This window comes from Rhinatrema bivittatum, chromosome 1 (assembly GCF_901001135.1).
Source record: "Rhinatrema bivittatum chromosome 1, aRhiBiv1.1, whole genome shotgun sequence".
Lineage (NCBI taxonomy): Eukaryota > Metazoa > Chordata > Amphibia > Gymnophiona > Rhinatrematidae > Rhinatrema > Rhinatrema bivittatum.
In genome coordinates, this window is record NC_042615.1 from 277,299,114 (window position 1) to 277,320,808 (window position 21,695).

The following is a 21,695-nucleotide window of genomic DNA, read 5'->3' on the forward strand; positions in this document are numbered from 1 at the left end:
GGGAAGGGGGTAACGGGGACTAAAGAGAAAAAACTGAATAAATGATTATAGGATAGGCAGAGAGAAGAGGAAACGAATAATGCATAATAAATAACATGATTATTTATTATGCATTATGATAATCTAGTAAAAAGTGATAATCTAGTATTTAGCCACTGTATCTAATTCCTATAGTAAATCTAAAATCTGGGATACCAGCCATTACTGGGAATGTTGTGATAAGGGGAAAGCTAGTTTTAAACCATGATTGACTGCATATGAATTGTAACACAGAACCACCACAGCTAGCTCAGCACATTTCTCTCAGTTGCTTATGTCACTCCTTCTGATTTTTCATCCACAAAATAACTATTGTTTATTTTTCTTAATAGGTAATCTCAAAATGTATCGTAAGGAAAAGAGTATCCAGATCAAAAGTAGCGCCTCAGCGCTTTACAACAACCTTAGTGTGCTGCCAATACTGGATAAAAACCTGACCTACTTCACCGTTGTGCACGGTAACACCATGAATATGGTGAGCGCTTCCGCCGATGGACTCAACTTATCCCACCGCCAGCTGCAGTCCAAAGAGGGCAGTGTAGCCGTCAGCTCCTCTTTGATAACCCAGGTAATGCAGAAAAATGAGGCCACCAGCATTTTCCCAGCATTTTGGTCCAAGAGTTCTGAATTTTTTTAGTTGTCTATGTTGTCAGCTATTGCGGATCCATTTAAAATGTTTGATATCTGAAAAAGTAGTGATAATCTAGTAAAATTCTTCAAAAAAATCTCTAATGTGGTTCTAGAGGCCCTCAGAGGATATGGGGAATTGCTGAGGTGCTGTGTTCTTTAATATCACATAAAGGGGACAAAGTTTGTTTTGGTCTTTTATTAGTTCCAATTTCAGCCCTTCAGGTATGCCCGTGGATTCTTTCTACCCGCAGGTCTGCAAACCATTTATCAATGGGAGTATTTTCCCTGCATTCTTTGCAGGCACAAGGGATGTAGGGGAAAGCAGGCTGAAATTATGCTTTCCATTCTAAAAGAGTTTGGAGGGGGAATTTTCAAAGTGTCTTTCCCTGCGGGTAAACGGGTGTTCACTAGCGGAGAAGGCCTCTTTGAAAATTGCCCCTTCCTAAATATGTCATGAAACACAACAGAAGAAGAAATACATTTACTGTACTTTTTACATTTATTTAATTTAGCATATATTAACAATCCAACTAACATTTAAAATCTCTCTAACTCACACATACTTTCCCATACACACATCATATTAAAATCAAAACTATATATTTCTATAATTTTCACCAAATGTATTATATCAATCACTAACATTTAAGTACATTTACATTATTACATAAATTCATAATAATTATTAACACATTTTAAGTAATGATGACTTTCCATGAGTCAAATGATGACAATCCTTAGATCCAAAAGATGACAGTCCATAAATCCTACAAAGATCTTTGTTTCGCCCCTTTTTTTTTTTATAAAGGGCTTCCTCAGGGACGGACTTTGTCTCACATGAAGAGAAAATTTCTAATTACACACCAATTCGATCCACTGACACTTCTGAACCATATAATTTCATCACTCGATCAAAACAATCCTTCAATTTCATAAAGCAATCCTCAAAATGCCAGACGGCATGCTCAGGGATCACACAATAAAAGGCTCCATTCAAACACATTGACCCACTCAAGATGTATCCACAACTCGATTATATTCCACCACCAATTCCATAATTAATTCTCAATTCATAGTAATGTCCATATCCATTTCTCAGCGAACAACAATATATATTCGGGGGGGAGTGCATTCACTATACCTTTATATTACCTTATATCTCGAATTACAATGTTAAATTCATGATGCATCACGTTCCTTTCAAACGAGGGGTTGACGTCATTTCCGGATCATGAAAATGTGCGTCCAACCCCCCCGAAACTAATAGCACCCGCAACATGCAAATGCATGTTGATGGCCCTATTAGTTATTCCCGCGTGATACAGAAAGTAAAATGTGCAGCCAAGCCGCACATTTTACTTTCAGAAATTAACGCCTGCCCAAAGGCTGGCGTTAATTTCGGCCGACACTGGGGAAGTGCACAGAAAAGCAGAAAAAAATGCTTTTCTGTACACCCTCCGACTTAATATCATAGCGATATTAAGTGGGAGGCCCCAAAAGTTAAAAAAAAATAAAAAGTAAAAAAAAAATAAAAATTAAAAATCGGCCCGCGGGTCGGAAGACAGACGCTCAATTATACTGGTGTACGTTTTCCAAACCTGTGGCTATCAGCGGGTTTGAGAACTGATGCTGGAAAAATTAAGCGTTGGCTGTCAAACCTGCTGACAGCCCTGCTCCTTTTACAGCCGGCCCTAATTTGCATAGGCCACCCTCCTGAATCTCGCGCCCAGGAGAGTGGCCTGTGCGCGCACCGGGAGAGCGGGCACTCGCCAGCTCTCCTGTGCGTTTTTCTGTATCGGCCTGTCAGTGATTAAATCAGCCCTGATTCATATTTTGCTCTGGAGTTGTCAGAGAATACCCAAAATTATTTAAAATTGTCTTTAGGTTTGTAGTTTTATATATATCTATATATCTATATCGAGATAGATATAGATATAAAGATAGATAGATAGATATGTATAGATATATATTTATTTTTGTATACCGATATTCGTGGTAGCTTCACACCAGTTTACATCAAATGTACAAGAAATAACAGATAAAATAAACATAAGAATAATAAAATGAACATTATTTACTAAATAAATTATCAAATCTAATCTAAAATGGCATATAGAACTATACATCATAAAACAAAATAAAATATTATTAAAACAAAGTAAAAACCAGCCTAAAAAGAAAATGCCTTCATCGATACTGAGCTCATCACGTAAAAGCTTGCAGGAATAGCCACGTTTTCAATTTCTTTTTAAAGGTCTGCAAATTCACTTCTAGCCTTAATTCTAGTGGTAGTGCGTTCCATAATTCTGGACCTGCTAGGGATAGTGCTCTCTCTCTCTTACTGAGTTTAAGTGTGCTAATTTGGGGGATGGGATCATTAGAACTCCCTTGCCTGCAGAAAGCAAATTTCGCTGTGGATCGTGAAAATGTAAAGCAGCATTAAACCATTCAATTTTTTCATTAACTATTTTATGAATTAAAACTAATGTCTTAAATTTTATTCTAAAAGTAATCAGCAACCAATGCAATTCCTTTAAAATTGGAGTTATATGCTCGTATTTTCTGGTATTTGTTAAAAGTCATGAGGCGGTGTTCTGGAGCAGTTGAAGCGGGCGGGTGATAGATGCTGGGAGGCCCAGTAACAGGGCATTACAGTAGTCTATTTTAGAAAAGATAAGTGCTTCTAAAACAATTCTAAAATCAGTGGCATTAAGGAGAGTTGTCAATTCTTTTAAAATATGAAGCTTGAAAAAGCCATCTTTTAATAAGGTGTTGATAAAATTCTTCCAATTTACTTCGCTATAGATATATATAGATATATAGATAGTAAAGTTTTTGGTAATATCTCTGGTCAGAGTAATTCAGTTTCAGTTGCTGCTTCTGTACAGTTCAATATTTAGGTCAGTTCAATTAAGAATAGCTTTTAAAATATCCAGGTAGCTTGTATAATCTGCACTTCATTGCAGCAGTCATTTGGTCAATCACTCTATTATGAGCCTTAGGCTTTGGGTGACATCAGATACTTTTACTATCTTAGCAACTTACAATGGTTCCTGTAATGTAGGCAGACATTTAATCATAGCAACAGAAGCAGAGAGTAAGATCACAGTGTAGAAAAGAATGAGTTAAGGTAAAAGCAATACTTACCTTGCGCATTGGTTAGTGCTTGAAATTAATATATGCAAAGTACAACAAACAGTGTTATTGAAAGCGGCCCATTGCAGTCATTGCATTCAGCACATATGTATGATCCCAGTGCTAATCAGAAATGCCAATACATTGTTCCCACCACTACATTTCAGGGCTATGCTGATGGGGCAGCTCACAGGTAGATGGGCTGCCTCCCCTGGCCCCCTACTGAAGGCTGTTTTTCACCTTGTGGGAGGAATTGTGGCTGAATGCTCAGCCATGATTGACTGTAGCCAGGATATACAAATTCTGGATTTTATTTTGCACTTCTATTAGTGTTTCGTTTTACATTCCAATTTCCAGTGACCCAGTTTCCCCCACTATTGGCAATGGTCTCTTCAGCGGTGTTGGATTCTCTTACTTGTGCTTGGTCTTCTCGTTCCCTTCTATTTCTGTTAAGGGACTCAGGTGAAAGTTTGCAGACAGATTTCTCAGTTCGGATAGCATTTTTCACATTCCTTCCAGGTTATAGAGATGTTAGTAATTAAGGCCCGATTCATACTCGTTTTAATGGGTGGGTGAAACCCATGTGCACATTGCACGTACAAGTTTCAACTTTTCTGCCAGATTAGTCACAGTAGCCCAGGTTTTAAATTGTTCAACAGTTAGATGGGATTTTAAAATACATACTACATCATTAAATGTATGATCTCCCACTTGTAACTGTTAGCGGAGTGCATCTGTAAGTTGCTTACCACTTTGGATACTTAATTTTGGCAGTCTCTCACAGATAGAGCAAGTCTCTGCAGCTATCATGGACTCTCTTATTTCATATGTAACAGCTTCTCCTGGAGGGAAGAGGCAGAGCTGAATATTTAGCCTTTGCCATGTCAGTGTAACCTTATTCTTGTGCATATTAGCCAGAGCATTAATTAAAGGGTGATAGGGTGCTCTAGTCTAGACAGCTCTGAAGACAAGGGAGGAGGGGTAAGAGAGAAATCCTGTGCAGAATGTGCAGAGGGAGGTTTCACAGGTAGACAGGGTGACCTTAAAACTTTAGTTCAGCAGGGACGAGATTCCTTTGAACAAACTGTTTCTGTATCTCTTTCGGCACAGAATTTAGCTGGAGATCATATTGGTACCATACACTCTGAACTAAAAAGAGTTATAATATCCCATTAGCAATAGGGTATTTAGCTCAGGTTTTATAAAGAGAGAATTTATGCATGACCTCTGTAATTATAGCGGGATCAAAATAACCCCCAATTGGCCACATTGAATATCTCAGTTTCTTTTTAAACCAAACCCCTCTTTTTTCGTGTATCTAAAGCCATATTTTTGCTGAATTAGGAGTTCTGGCAGTTCCCTGGAGCCATTTCTCTTTTACTTCCCTTTTTAACACATGTTAACATAGATTCTCAGCAGGTTTTGCCAGACACACACATATATATAAATCAATACTCCCATTAAGCACAGGACTATAATGCTGAGAATGAGAAATCCAATCAGTTTTGTACAAGAAAATGTGCCACAGCAATCACAACAATCTCCATACCAACAGAAATAATTCACTGCAAATCCAGCTGTTCCATATGAAGTCAGGCATCTGCAGTTACACCTAACGCACATCATACAGCTGCAACTGCTCTCCTTTTCTTCGCAAGCAACAGACAAGAGCAGTTACGCAGTGTGATTTTCACATTGCATCCACTTTATCCTGCTAATGTGGGAAACAGGGAGTAGAGAAAGACAGATAATAGAGGTTTTTCAAGCCAATGTTAACTCCTTAAGACTGGAGAAGCATAAAGTCTATTCAGCAAGGATTACCTTGAAAAAAATAACAGTTCCTTACTTCACAGATGAGAAGATGCCATGAAGGTAAGCTTACATATGGAGAATGAGATTATATCGGACTAGCCAAAGTCATCTCCAGCTGTACATTAGGGGGACCAAGACTTTCTCAAGACGAACATATAATCAGACTCCTACAGTGAGACCCCATTCACTCATACACTGAAAAGCAGTGTCAGGCATGCATAACCTAAAGGAGAGAGAAGAGTTAAACTATCTTCCCTGTACGTACCAGGATCAGTCCAGGACACCTGGGTTGTGACTCCGCACCAGTAGATGGAGACAGACTAAAACTTGTGGGCGGAGCCATATATGCCCCTGTGCCAGTCACAGCCCCCCCTCAGTCTTACTCTGTCTCCAGTAGGTGGTGCAGGTCTAGTCACAGCCTCTGAGTGGCCTGAGGACTGATAGGTAGTTTAGTCAGGGTCATTCTGGTTTTATTGGTTTCGGTCTTTTGGCTTTGGTTAATTAAAAAAAAAAAAAAAGCAAATTTACAAGTGAGAAGAGTCAAGAGGAAGCTGTCCGTCCTGCCTCCCAGGGGGGTGGGAAGGTTCTGAGGGGACCATCCCCCCCTGGTTGAGGCCGCTGCTGAGGGTCGAGGACCTGGCCTACCACAGGCAGCAGCGTAGGGGGTGACACCGGGGAGCCCGGTTCACTCACCCCCAACAGAAGCAGAAGACCCAGGACCCTGGACAGCGGCAGGTTTGTGTACAAAAAAAAAAAAAAATTGTACTTTTATTTTTCTTGTGCGGCTCTCCGTTTTCTTCGCCGGTGGGGGTGTTTTCTCGGCTCGGCGAGGGACGGGGAGTGTTTTTGGCGGTAAGATTGAATTTCTGATTTGTTAGTTCGCCGCCCGTCCCGCCGCGACCGCGTGGATGCCGAGGGGTTCGGTTGCCGCGCTTGCGGCTTGGCGCGTGGCTCTCACGAGGGGATTTGCCCCGCCTGTGTTCCGGGCAGGAGGGAACGTCCGGGACAGACAGGGGGGGGGCGATTCCGGTCGGCACGGTCGCCCTCACGCGATTTGGCAGTTCCTGTCATACCGGCTGACCCCTTCCCGCTCAGCGCGGGAGCGGCGGCCATCTTGGGGTCAGCCCGCGAAATTGGGCGCGAATCGGCAGGGAATCCCAGCATGCCTCCCGCGTTGCCTCCTCGGCACAGGCCTTCGAAGGGGGGTCCTCCGGGGGGGGCTGTCTCCCCGGGTGAGGCTAGCGCGGAGGGGACCTCCTCGGTTTCAGGGTTCTCAGTTTTGGCCGTTTTCGCGCTCCCACTGCGCAAGGTACTCAAGGGCACGGCCCGCAGGCGCCAGGAACAGCATGGCCACCCTAAGGGGGATGGCCCACGGCAGAAGAAATCCGGGTCCTCGTTTTCGGCCGTTTTCGCGCTCCTGCTGCGCACGTTACTCAAGTACAAGGGCCGCAGGCGCAAGGAGAAGCATGGCCTCCCTAAGGGGAATGGCCCACGGAAGAAGAAATCCCGGGAGGGCCCAGGTCTCTCCCCGGCTCCAGCAAGGGGAATGCGACCACCGAGAAGGGTCCCGCAGGATACGGACTCTGCGTCCACCACACAGGATGCGGTGGATACGCCCGGGGAGCCCCTGGGGGGGGGCCGATGGAGCGTCCGGGGACAGTTCTGCCCTGAGTGGTCCGGGCAAACCATCAAACCAGTTATGTGGATGGCCCTAAGCTGGTTCGGGGTTACGCAGAGATGAACTGTCCCCGCTTATCCCGGCTATCCTCAACGACCTAGGGGTGGATCCCCCACCGACAGTTTCGCGCCCTGGAGCGAACTTGGACCCAGTCCTGCTGGGGCTCACTGGTCCAGCGGTGGCTTCACATTCCGTTCTCGGCGTCAGAAGGAATGGGATACTCCAGAGCTGGGTCTAACGGGGACCAAGGCAAGGGACAAGCTTTATCCGCTGCCAGAGGACGCACTGGAGTTTCTACGGCTTCCGAAGCTAGATTCGGCGGTGTCGGCAGTAACAAAGAGTTCAATCTTCGAAGTTTCAGCGTGGAGGGGTCCGAGCTGCCATCTGTAGTAACTACGCCATGCGGGCTAGTTGCGCTGGGCCCAAGTTCTACAGGCGACTGCAGGTTTTTCGGCTCAAGACGCCACGCAGGCGGATCGTCCGGAGGCTGCCATCGCTTATAGTACGGATGCCCTCTATGATCTACTGCGTACTTCGGCTAGTTCCATGGTCGCTGCTGTTTCGGCTCATCGATTTGCTTTGGCTTCGCAACGGGGCAGCGGATGAATCCTCCAAGGCTCTCCTCAGGGCACGGCCCTTCAGGGGAAAGCTGTTATTCGGTTAAGAGTTGGATGATTGAGGTTTCCCTGGGTAAGAACCGGGTTTTTTCAAGCTCCCAGAAGACAGGTCCTTAACTCGGTCCTCCTATTCTGCTTGGTCCCGCTTCCACGGTTGAAAGAGATCTCGTCCCCAGTGGTCCCCTCCTGATCGCTCGACGTCTTCACTGGCCTCCTCGTGGCCACAGTCCTTCCGGGGGGGAAGCGTCACGGCAGACAGGGAAGAACCCCGTCCGGCACAGGGCCCAAGGCCTCGCACTGAGATACTGCTGGGCCATTCCTTAAGGCAGCCACCGCCCTTCGTTCCAATCGTGGGGGCGAGGTTGATTTTCGAGGAATGGGCCAACATAACGTCCGACCTGTGGGTCCTCAACGTCTTAGAGAACAGTTACGAGTTAGGTTTTGCACGAACTCCGCCGGACAAATTCCTGATGGCACCCTGCAAAGGTCCACGGAACACGGGGGTGGTGCACCGCACCCTCCAGCGGGGCACAGGCCGTTATTCCATTTACTTCATCGCCCCGAAGAAGGACGGCACGTCCCGGCCTATTTTGATTCTCACAGGGGTAAACAAATGGCACCCACCCTCGGACTTGGCCCGAATCAGCCGATCGTCCAAGTAGGGGTGTACCAGGAACCCCTCCAGTCGCGGTTGTGCCGCCACGACTACCATTACCTTCGTAAACGTGCAAGGAGCCCTGGCAAGTCCGAAGGGGAGCACTCGGCATTGGTAGTGCCTGCCTAAGATGCACAATCTGAGGAGCAGCTGGAAGAACGGTGGGATGCCGACATGAAGGAACGCCTCTGTGAGCCCCCAGGAGGCCAGGATTTCGCCTGGCCGCACCGAGGCACTCACTGACCGATTCCTTCCATCTTGAAGGCTGGAACGCGCAGGCATCGCGCACGCAAGCTTCAGTCTAAAGTGCGTCGTTTATTGAGTCTTCAGCTGCCGCTGGTTGCGATTATCTGACAGTTCGGGGGTCGATGGTTTCCACCCTGGCGTTGGTTCCTTGGGCTTTGCTCATCTACGCCCAGAAGGTTTCACCTACCGCGTACGCTCACTGCCCAGGCGAGGGCCAGTCTTCACGGGTGGCTCGATTTGGACCATCTCACTTGCGGTATATCCCTGCTGGTTCCCCACTGGACAGTGGTGACGACGGATACCAGCCTCTCCGGTTGGGCAGCGGTCTGCCTAAGCAAGTCAGTGCAGGGCCGGTGTTCCTTCGGCCAGTCGCAGTGGTCCATTAACCGTCCGGAAACCTGAGCGGTACACCTGGCTCTGCAGGCCTCCCTTCCTGTGGCCCGGGGGAAGGCGGTCCGCGTGTTGTCGGTCAGTGCAACAGCGGTATCGTACATCAATCGCCAAGGGGGGACAAGGAGTCCACTAGTGGCGGAGGAGGCGCAGCTGCTGATGAGCTGGGCAGAGCGCCATCGAGGCTCCATCGCCGCGTCCTACATTGCCGGGGTCGACAATGTTCAACCGGACTTCCTCAGCCGACACCATCCAGACCCCGGGGGAATGGGAGTTGGCGGACGATGCTTTTCCGCCTCGTTTCCGAAAGGTGGGGGGCTGCCCCACATGGATCGGATGGCCACTTGGCACAACGCGAAGGTTCCGCGTTTCTACAGTCGGCGTCATGAACGGGGAGCAGTAGGCGTCGATGCGCTGGTCCTTCCTTGGCTGACGGATGTGCTCCCCTACGTGTTTTCCCCGTGTGGTCGGCGAGATTCTGCGGCGCATATATTGCACCTGTTCCTTGTGATCATGGGGGCACAGGAGTGGCCACGTCGTCCGTGGTTCGCTGTTTTCAGCCGGTTGTTGGTGACGTCTCCCATTCGTCTCCAGGAGTTCGCGGGGCTCCTACATCAGGACCCCGTCTGTCTGGAGGATGCGGATCACTTCTGTCTCGCGGCATGGCTTTTGAGAGGGATCGCCCGCGGAGAAGAGGTTACTCAGATGCAGTGATAGCCATGTTGCTGAGGTACAGGAAGCGGTCTACTTCTCTGGCTTATGTCCGGGTCGGGGCGGTTCTGAGGATTGGTGCGTGCAGCGAGGGGTGGACCCCTTTCCGCTTTGGTCGCAGATATTCTACCGTTTCTTCAATCCGTTCTGGCCACCGGCTTGGTGTGCGGTTCGCTACGGGTCCAGGTGGCGGCGCTTGGATGTTGCGGGGTAAGGTCCGGGGAACCTCCCTGGCTCTTCTTCCGGATATCTCCCGTTTTCTTTGGGGGGCCAAACGTCTCCGTCCTCCATTGCGTTCCCCTTGGCCTTCTTGGAACCTCTACTGGGTTCTTCCTCCCTAGGCTCGGCTCTGTTTGAGCCTTGGCAGCGTGCAACTCATAAGGTCCTTCATTTGAAGACGGTGTTTTTGGTGGCAATTGTCTCGGCTCGGCGTGTCTCGGAGTTGCGGGCGCTGTCCTATAGGGAACCGTTCTTGCGGAGGTCCGATTCCGGAGTCTCCTTTTGGACGATCCCTTCCTTCCTTCCTGAGGTGGTGTCGTCTTTTCTCGTGAATCAGTCAGTGGAGTCCCGGCGTATTCGGGTCGGGGAGTCCGCTGATCCCCCAGTTCAGGAAACTGCGGAAGCTAGATGTGCAGAGGTCTTGTCATTACTTGGAGGTGGCTAATCCGTTCCGGGTAGCCGACCATCTGTTCGTTTTGTTCTCGGGGCCAAAGAATGGGGCCGCTGCATCCCGCCTGACGGTCGTGCGTTGGCTTCAGGACGCCATTGGCTCCGCGTACTTGGTACAGGGTAAGCCGCTTCCGGTGGGTCTGCGGGCTCCTTCGACTCATTCCCAGGCCGCATCCTGGGCGAAAGCTTCTCAGGTATCGCCTCAAGAGATTGGCAGGGCGGCTCCCTGGAAGTCGATGCATACCCTTATCGGGCGCTACCGGTTGGATGTCCGGGCTCCCGATGCATACCCTTATCGGGCACTACCGGTTGGATGTCCGGGCTCCCGATTCCGGGGGATTGGGAGAGAGGGTACTCCGAGCGGGACTCTCTGCTTCCCACCCTAGGTAAGTTTTGCTCTGGTACATCCCAGGTGTCCTGGACTGATCCTGGTACGTACAGGGAAAGGAAAATTAGTTTCTTACCTGATAATTTTCGTTCCTGTAGTACCAAGGATCAGTCCAGGATCCCGCCCGCAGGGCTTCGCTACAGTAACGGAGAGTCCGCTCATAATTGTTCTTAGTCCTGCTGATCGCTTGTTTAGCTCTCCCGGTTGGGGAGTCCGGTTAGGAGTTTGCTGCTCAGTTTGGGTTAGAAGTGTATTTTCTAGCCAGTTTTGTTGCTTGGTTGCATTGCTACTTTGACATTACGTATGACTGAGGGGCTGTGACTGGCACAGGGGCATATATGGCTCCGCCCACAAGTTTTAGTCTGTCTCCATCTACTGGTGCGGAGTCACAACCCAGGTGTCCTGGACTGATCCTTGGTACTACAGGATCGAAAATTATCAGGTAAGAAACTAATTTTCCTTTACATCACACTGACCAGTATTTTACAGCAAACACACACCCAAACAAGCTGACAGGATGTCCTTTTACTAAGTAACCAAGAATCTCCCTCAATGCCTAGGGCCCATTACCCTTAAACTTACTTAAGCCAAATCTTTATCCTGATAGCTATATTCTTATCCTGCTAGTTCTGTCTTTGTATCCAGAAAAGCCTGTCCACTGAACTCCCCAGTTGCAAATTGTACCCTGATTGTGGTCACATCAACAGGGAGAACCCTTGAGTGCCTCCTAGCCTGGTGATGAATGACTCCTAACTAATCTTAACCTATAAACCTAATGACGTTTTCTCCAGCTGCTGGTTAGCAAGACAAAAGTCTAGATCAGATGGATTTCCTTACCTGGAGGGAGGTGAGAAGAAACCAGTTAGCAGCAGAGGCAGAACAAAGTTAAGGAAAAACCCATTGTGTCTCCATCTCCCTTAAAACGGCAAATAAGCAGGCAAACTCCTACTCATCCAATCCAGGTCCCATTGGGGTGCCAATTGTTGTGATTAAGCATTCCTTCAAAGTCAGCAGCTTGAAGAGAACAGTTCTGTTTTATTAAAGTCTACAAATAATATAATAAGATATATATTATGAAGACAGAGTGACAGAATGCCATGCAAGACTCCCGTACAGAGCTTTCTCTCAGATGGTTTACTGATTCCAGGCATTATAAAGAGTATATACCCCTTCACACCTCCAACCCCTAAATCAATAACTGGGTTGTGCAATTATTAAAATACTTCCAAGATAGATTATATTAATTTAAACAGTTCATCCAAGTGGCTATATGTAAATGTATCACTCAGTTTGCAAATACTATCTACAGTATGTATAGGATGAGTTTACAGCTAGGCTCAAGTGTCATCGGCCTTGGAATACTCTAAACATAACACTGTAACATTGACCAGTAACTTTTCTAGCTTATGCAGTATTTTAACTAGCATATTGTCTTCTGTGGTGTCTGTCTGTCTAGCAAAAGCAATGCACAAAACGTAAACATAAATGCTGTAGAATACTTATGAATAATTATAAAGTTATTTATGATCAAAAAATTAGAACAAGAATAATAACTCCTTGTGTGACATGTCAAAAAGTGTTTCACTGCCTTTTCACTGCTCTTGATCACAAGCATGACTGTAACAGGGCCCATAGCATCCACATCACTACGCTCTTGACCCCAGTTGAAAAGAGCGTTTGCATGCCGCAGGGAAAAGTAGCTGGTATCTCAGTATTCCTGGTTAGAGTAGAGAGGGCCTCGAAGTGGCTATTTTCCTCTAATTTTGTAAACTTGGAGCATAAGACCTTTTTGTTTTGATTTAAAAATAAAAAAATACAAGGGTCTCAGGACTCTGATGGGGGAGGGGCCTCTGCAGTCCCCCTTCGGCTTAAATGGCTTATATTAGGGCCAGAGGTGGCTTGGTTTTGGAATTTATAGCTTCTGTTGAGGATGTTTTGGAGGAGCTTCCCAGGGGGATCTCCAACGGAGTGGGTCTAGATCGCAAGAGTCTAAAAGAAAGGGAGATCCCTGTGGCCGAAGGGAATGAACCCAGTGTGGTTTGGCTCTTTTATGGAGAGGAATTGTCTTCCCTGATCATCTAAGCTTTGGTGGAGCTGGGTCTTGAGGAAAAGAAAGCAGAACTGAATCAAGAGAGGACCCCATTTTAAGAGGGTCTGAGAGGACCTGCTAAATCCTCACCTTATCATAGGACAGCTAAAGCGCTAGTTTCGGCGGAATGTGATTTTCCAGAAGTTGAGCTGAAGGTTGGCAGACTGTATCCACTGCCTCAGGAGGCTTTGAATTAGTTAGTTACTCAGAATAGATGCATTGGTGTCTGTAGCTTGAAGGGAAAATATATTTATGATAGGTGCAGATTATAGTGGTAGACTCTGCAGAGGCTCTGTCAAAGAAGAAGGCATAACGCTTTGAAGCTGGTTTAGCCTTCATAATGGATGTCTGGTATGATTTACTGCATACACTGCCAAGGAATATGGACTTCTCTGGCTGCATACTGGACTGTGGATGTGTGGTCCAAGGTCTTAGCTTGGTATCCCTCCCGCCCCCTTTTAAAGACAAAATGCTTTATGGGGATGACCTAGACAAGTTGATTAAGCATCTTGGAGAATTGAAATCCCATAGATTGCCAGAGTATAAGCCCAAGGGAGTCCGAAGAACCTTCCTTAGCAGGCAGAAGTTTAAGCAGGCTAGGTGTTTTTGGCCAGGAAAAGGTTCTTCTTCTTCATCAAGTCAGTTTGTGTCCAAGTTGCAGGCCTTTTTTTGTGAAATTGCAGAGGTTCTTGAAAGACTTCAGGTACTGCTTCAGGAGGATTTAAGATCTTGTGATGAGGCGTTCTTGATTCACGCCCCATCTGTACGAGTATGGTGGTTGTTGGCCCACTTCTAGAATGAGTGGACCAAGATAACTGATTAATGGGTTCTGTCCATGGTAAAAGACAGTTATGCCTTAGATTTTGCTTGCCCAGTGGGCAAGGTCTTCATGGTGACTCCATGCACTTCAAGGATGAAGAAGCTGGCATTGTGGATCAAGTTAATTCGTTTGTTCCTTCTGATTGCGGTAGTCCTAGTGCAATAGGAGGAAAGAGGTCTGAAATTGTACTCCATTTACTTCATAGTTCCAAAAAAGGAGGGCACATTTTAGCCCATTCTAGATCTCAAGAAGGTGAATACGTCCTTACAAGTGACTCACTTTTTGAATAAAAACTCTGTGCTTGTTCATTGCGGCAGTCAGGAAAGTAGAGTTTCTAGCATCCTTGGATCTCTCTGAAGTTTATCTTCACATTCCTATTCGGCAAGAACTTAAAAATTTCCTCAGATTTGCAGTGCTAGGTGAGTGCTCCCCTTTGGGCTGGCAATGGCTCCTCACCCATTGTCCAAAGTGATAGCGGTAGTAGCAGCAGCTCTGTGGAGGGAAGGTATCCTGGCGCATTCCTGTTTAGATGGCTAGCTAATTCCTGCAAAATCCAGCACCAACTACCAGTGTTCCATTTGCAGAGTAGTTCTGCTGTTACAGTCCTTAGGCTGGATACTGAGTTTTGTCAAGAACAAACTAGTTCCGGCACAGACTTGGGAATATCTGGAATTTCATTTCAAGATAGGTATAGCAAGGTGTTTCTTACAACAAACAGATTGATGGACCTGCCTTGCAGTTTCAATTGCTGCAGATGACATCACCCAGAGCCTGTGATTTTTTTTTTTTTTTGCAGGTTCTAGGCTTCAAGGTGTCTATGCTGGAGCTAGTTCCTTGGGTGGCTGCCCATGTGAGACCACTACAGGGCTTCTGCTTTGTTTTTCCACCTTGGCCCTTGATAGGACGAGTAATCATGTGAATAGAAAGGCAGCAAGGAAGCTCTGGAGTGGCCCTGATCACCATGGTTTGCGGATTTAGGGAATCTAGCAGTTGGAGGCCCCTTAAGACTGGTCTGTTATGTCTGGGCCCGTGTTATGTCAGGGCCCCATCTTCTTGGAGCAGGCAGATAGCTTTTGTCTCATAGCTTGGCTCTTGAAAGGAGGAGACTGAGAGTGAAGGGTTATTTGTAAGAGATTGACACAGCTTTGCTACGGGCCAGAAATACTTCAACTTCTCTGGCAAATGTGCATGTCTGGAGGGTTTTTGAGTCCTGATGTCAGCTGCTTCTGCTTTAGGCCTTAATTCTGGAGATTTTAGCCATGTTGCAGAAGGGCTTGTCCTTAAAACCTCTTAAAGTGCAGGTGGCGTTATCCTCTTACAGAGGAAAGATACAGATTTCTCCTTTAGCACCACATCCAGATGTGGTAAGATTCTTTTGGAGAGTTCAACATGTATGTCCATCAGTCCGGCATCTTAATTTAGTGTTAATGGTCCCTTTTGAGCTGTTAAGGAGGGAATCTTTAAAGTATCTTATGCTGAAAACAGTGTTTTTGGTGGCTATCTGTTTAGCGAGACGTGTTTCAAAATTTCAGGCTTCTCGTATAGAGATCCTTTTCTCCAAGTTTCCGATGAGGTGATTACTATTTATATGAGGCCATCCTTTTCACCTAAGTCAATAGTTTGAGATGCCTGCATTTCAGATGGCAGATTCTTCTTCTGCCTACTCTAGGGAGCTTCATGTTTTGGATGTGCATAGGACCCTTCTAAGATATTTGAAGGTTACAAAAGCTTTTTGTAAGTCAGACCATCCTTTTGTGTTGTTTAGTGGCTGAAAGAAAGGTGAGAATGTGTCAAAGGCATCTATTGCAAGATGGATTAAGAAGGCAATAGTTAGCATACGTTTGCAAGAGTCTACAGGCTCCTGTAGGTCTTAGTGCACATTCTACACAAGCATAAGCAGCATCTTGGGCAGAGTCAGTTGCAGAGTGGAGACTTTAGGCACTTTTGCCAACATGTGTGTATGTGTATATTATATGTTGGATGGGTGGGGCCCAGACATCACTCAGTTTGGTGAGTGTATGCTGCAAGCGGATCTTTCGGATTCCCATCCGGTTTATGGAAGGTTTGGCACATCCCAATTGTTCTGAACTTGTCTGGAGGACAATAAGGAAGGAAAATTAGTTCTTACCTGCTAATTTTCCTTCCTTTATTCCCACAGACCAATCCAGAGTCACGCGGTTGGTTTATGAAGACCGCTTTTGTATGTGTGTATGTGTACATCTACTCGGAATGTTCTTGATGTTCAAAGCTTCTCATAGGAGGAGTTTTCAAGTTTTATCTTGGGTGTTTACCAATAGCTTTGTCTTTCCCCTGCTCAGTAATAAGAGATTATGTTTTTAAACTTGGTTACAGACTATACTAATTGACTGCAGGTGGCACAGTAATGTAAGTACCAATAGTACAGTAAAGCTTCTCTTCTCCTTCTCCATCTGCTGGTAAGAGAGAAAAACTCAGTCATTCTGGACTGGTGTGTGGGACTCAAGGGAAGAAAATTAGAAGGTAAGACCCAATTTTTCCTTAGCATGTACTTTCACACCACCCTTCTTTTTATGTTATAAAACAGTGTGTGTAATTTTACCTACTTTTAGGGATGGGGCAATTTTCAAAGGGGCTTTTCATGCAGTTGAATGTATTTGCTGTATCTATGTAAAAAGTTTTGAATATTGCCACCTACATGCCAAACGGAGTTGATGCAGTCATAGTGTATGTATTGTGAGATATGGGAAGATCAAACAAATAAATAAATAGAGAACCTGTTTTTGATAGGGAAGAACAGAGAGAGAATGAGAGGGTTTAAGCACATTTACTTTCTGAATATTATAGTGTATGTGGTTGAGGTAAGATTTCATCCCGATTCTTCAGGTTTCACAGCTCTGTGCTCAGACTACAGTTAGCTTTATGCTCTTTAGTGTGATTCAGATGGTAGTGGAAATATCCCTTACTGGAAAATGTTTTTTTTTTCCTAGGCATCCTGGTGTGTCCTGCCATATCGCATTCTTCTGGTTCTGACCTCTCAGAAGGGAATTCAGGTTGGACTCATTTCTAAGTTAACAATGCTGAGATACGGAATGTAAAATGGCATATTTAATTTGTGAAACATAAATTGAGCTGGGGCTGGCAGAGTGGTCCAGCCATAGTGCTGTATAATGTTGTAGTAGACTGTGGTTTCTGTTGCAGAGTATGTGACCTCTATAAGGGTAGTCTCCACCATTAAGCTAAACTTGCATTTACTGTCCAGCAGAAGGTGATGTTTGTGCTGGGATCTTGGCTCAGTTAGCCAGAGATTTCTGCCATGACGTTCTTTTCATTATATTAGTTGATAGTTTATCTATTAAATGGTTCATGTTTTCTCTTTCTGTAGATGTATGAGGCTGATGGATCCATCATGGTTTATTGGCATGCTTTAGATGCCCTGGAAACACCACCTGGTATGTATGCAGGAGACTTATGTATTTAGCAGGGATTCTACTATAATGCTCCAGAAGAGGATTAGCAAGAAAAGAAAGATGGGTCAGGTTACTTTGATATTACTGAGTATTTGGATGTGTAGCTGCAAGAAATCAGTCATAAGGAGCATGCATAAGCTAATATTTATGTAGGAAAATTCCAGGATATATGGTAGGTGAATACACAGGGTTAGCAGGAATGGATTTCAAAGGACAGAACTGGTATATGAGAAGATGTCTTTTACAATCACAGATGGCCATGGTAGGTGTCTGGGAAGGGCATGGACCTGCACAGGAAGAAGTATATCTGAGAAGAGCCCATGCATACGAGGGTTTTAGAGGAGCACAGATCCATATACAAGGAAGCGTGTCTATGGGAGGCCCCTGCACTAGGAAGCCTGTCTAGGAGCAACAGAAGTAGTGCTGTTATAGCTGTTCATGGAACACAAGTTGTTCATCCATCAATGTGAATAACTTATTTTGCAGTTTGGTAGTATATATCATTTTTGATTTATTCTCCATCATTCACTGATATCTTTGCTTTGACCTTTCTTGTTATTTTTTTTCCTTAAAAAAATGCTTATGTATTCACTTTTTCTTTCTGTCTGTGCAGACATTATCTCCTGAACCATTCAATTTATAGCAAACAAATTTTCAGGATAGGTATATCTATATAAATAACAGAAACTGAAATAACGTTTACCCAAACAAATTATGGCTGTAGTGCAAAACTGAAAAAAAAAAAAAGTAAAAAGAGAATCATCAACCTTTGCAGCCAATGGAGTTTCTCAGCTTACTAACATCAGTGAACTTCTTCCTCATAAATTAGTTTGTAAAATTGGAATTGCTTTGTGTTGAGACCAAAAATATCTTATTCACAAAAGCTTGTACAGAATCTGTCACTTCAGTTATGATGTTGGACTGTATCCTGGGAACAGGGCTGACCCGAGGGGGATGCAGAGCTTAGAGTGATTCAGCCCTGTCCCACCCACCTAACAAACAGGCCAATACAGTACGGAGCGCACTGTTAACCGGCATTTGGACGCGCGCTTTTGACACGCTAGCTTTACCCCTTATTCAGTAAGGGGTAATAAGCGCGTCCAAAACGCGCGTCCAACCCCCCCATCCCCCCCCCCTCGAACCTAATAGCGCCCACAACATGCAAAGGCATGTTGATGGACCTATTAGGTATTCCCGCGCAATTCAGTAAGTAAAATGTGCAGCCAAGCCACACATTTTACTTTCAGAAATTAGCGCCTACCCAAAGGTAGGCGCTAATTTCTCCGGGCACCAGGAAAGTGCACAGAAAAGCAGTAAAAACTGCTTTTCTGTGCACCCTCCGACTTAATATCATGGCGATATTAAGTCAGAGGTCCCGAAAGTTTAAAAAAGTAAAAAAAAAAAATTTTTGAAAACCGGACGCTCAATTTTGCTGGCGTCCGGTTTCCGAACCCATGGCTGTCAGCGGGCTCGAGAACCGATGCCAGCAAAATTGAGCGTCGGCTGTCAAACCCGCTGACAGCCACCGCTCCCATCCGAAAAGAGGCGCTAGGGACGCGCTAGTGTCCCTAGCGCCTCTTTTTACCGCCGGGCCTAATTTAAATAAATGTATTTACTGTATCGCGCACACAGGAGAGCAGGCGCTCACCCGCTCTCCCGCGTTTTTTACTGTATCGACCCGATAATGAAGAGTAGGAGGGAGCCAGAAATTAAATAACTGGGAGAGAGGGAAGTGCATCTTCAGATCTGGTGCAGATGTCTTCACACACAGGCAGCTGAAGCTCCTGCCTCATGGGTGCTCCCGAGGAACAGGAAGTGATTTTAGACTTTGGAGGATAGACAGGGCTCCAATTGGGTTCCCTTCCTAATGCTGGCCCTGCCCATAGATGGTGGTGGGGCCAGATTTAAACCAATTTATAACTAGAGTAATATTCAGCACTACTTAGCCAGATAAATTAGTACTTATCCTGTTAAGTATCAGCGGATGAATATCTGGCCTTACTGAATGGCTGCCACTTAGCCGGATAACTAGTTAGCTGGCTAAGTGGTGCGTAGAGCAAGGGCATTCAGGGAGGAGCCAACTTGCCCCTAGTTCAGAACAATTGGGGCGGGGGGGGCGATAGTTGGCAGTTGGCCGCATTGTGACAGTGCTGTTTTGCCCGCCGCAGTGCAGCCGCACCACACACTGTCACCCCCTTACCACCACATGAAAAGATGTAGTTATTTCTCGCAGTGCTGCCAGCAATAATGTGAAAAACATTATCGCTTGCAGTGTTGCTCGGAGATAACTCCGCCTAAACCCACCCACAATCCTCCTCTTCCCCTAATTTGAATAATACCACCGCATCGCGAGGGGTAGGGCCTTACCAGCACATTGCTGGTCGTATAAGTTATCCGACTAACTCAGATATTTTCAGTCAAATTTTTCCAGCTAATAGGAAGATTTATTAAGCCGTGATAGTTTGTCATGAAAGAGGCCAAATACTGTGGGGGGCATCCCTGCGATATTTGGCCCCTCCCAGGTAAACTATTGCAGCAATAATGAGGTGTGATTTGTTTATCATGATAGAAATGCACAACAAAAAAATTGAGCCGCAGTACTGGGCCTCCCTGCATGATGGTGGCCCACCTCATCCGAGGCCGCCATTGCGTAAAGGGTCCAAGGCCCAAAAATTAGCACCCCCCCCCCAGTCTGGCCAAATTCATCCCAAGGGTCTTTGGAGACCTTCATCCGCCCCCTGCCACCTTCCAAGGAGGGTACTCCCCCCCCCCCCCCTCAAAAAAAAAAAAAAAATGATTTGATGCAAACCGAGTGGCGATGGCACACTTCCTTTGCCCACCACCTCCCATGAATGTGAAAAAATGGCCCTTTACCCATATGACCCCCCCCCCCCCCCCACCAATCCAAATAAAGTAAAATCCTTGGGGTCCAGTGCTGTAACCAGAGAAACTACAGAGATGGCTAAGCATCCACTAGAAGCAGCAGGGAACAACTCAGCAACACACTATCCCCTCAGTATCCCTTCAGCCTACCAGAAAGCAACTGAGCTGAGACTGATTGTGGTGGGGGGGGGGGGGGGGGAGAGATGTTATATTGTTCACTAATTGTATTCATTTTTATTGTATGTTATATCTTTGTTGTGTCTTCATTGTTTCTGATATTGATATACCTTTTTAGTATTTTATTGGAGTATAGGTGGTGGACTAATGTTTTTATATATTTATTGAAAATTATAGAGCGTATGAAAAATGATAGGCCTTACTATTTCATAAGTTTACAGAATTTATTCAAAAAACTCCTGATTCTGTAAATAAATTCATATATCAACAATCAAGGTGTCCCTCCACACGGTCACCGTGTTTTTGCCACAAAGGCTGAAGCTCTTACACTGTAAAAGATAAAAACAACATATGTAATGTAAGGGCATAATCAAAGGGTTTGCAGCAGGTGATGACAACGGTAACAAACCTGTCAAAAAGATATTCAAAAGGCATTCAAAAAATATACAAAAAATGTCGGGAGCTCGTTCACAAAATAAACACACCGGCAAACTTAGAAGCGCAAGGGTTGACCACAGCCTCGTTCTAATGTCAGAAATAAATAATCACAGCAAACTATCACAAATACATTCAAAGAATGTAAGGAGTTCATACAGAAGCAAAAAAGAAAATAAAAAGAAAATGAACAATAAAAACTAAATGGGTGAACGTACAATGACTAATGAAAAGGTTTAAAGCAGCTAATAGCGGCAACATACCTATCGCATTCAAAAGAACATTTAAAAAACATTTAAAGAAATGCAGAAAAACATTTGGGAGCTCACACACACAAACAAAAATGAAAATGAGCCAGAGCTCGTACAAAGATAAGAGCTTCTACACACTGGGAGAGAGCACTATGGAAAACTTCAAAACACTCAGCTGGGTGCTACAGCAATGTTCTAGTATCGAAACGTTACAAACAGCAATTTAACCATGGTAAATGAAGACAGCAACATACCTGTCAAAAAGACATTTTGAAAAATGTCAGGAGCTTATACACAGGATAAAGGCACTGGCAAGCTTTTAAAGACGCCAAGCTTGGCACCAAAACAGATAGTCCAATCATCAAAGATCACATGGTACATGGGAAAACCAGTCCGGGTAGAGAAGATGGTGTCATAATGTAAAATGGCATTCTATACTAGAATGAAATAGATACATAAATGTACACAGCAGAATTGATGGTAGTGATAATAAACACTATAATGTTACAAAGAGAAGAGTAGAAATAAATGGAGAAGTCCTGCTGATATCATATAACCCTGTATGTCTAACAATCGGGTGAATTTCACAAAGTGTACCCACTCGATGTCTGAATGTTTGATTTT

General features: G+C 45.3%; 1 protein-coding gene across 2 annotated transcripts in view; it reads left to right on the forward strand.

The window, feature by feature from the left end:
• The window catches only part of WDR54 (WD repeat domain 54), a 74,166-nt gene that overhangs the window by 8,506 nt on the left and 43,965 nt on the right, over positions 1 to 21,695 (forward strand). For both annotated transcript variants that reach the window (XM_029595322.1, XM_029595331.1), the window contains exons 3-5: positions 372 to 607; positions 16,846 to 16,908; positions 17,241 to 17,307. In XM_029595322.1, the coding sequence (XP_029451182.1) occupies positions 372 to 607; positions 16,846 to 16,908; positions 17,241 to 17,307 (366 nt within the window). The remainder of the gene's footprint in view (positions 1 to 371; positions 608 to 16,845; positions 16,909 to 17,240; positions 17,308 to 21,695) is intronic.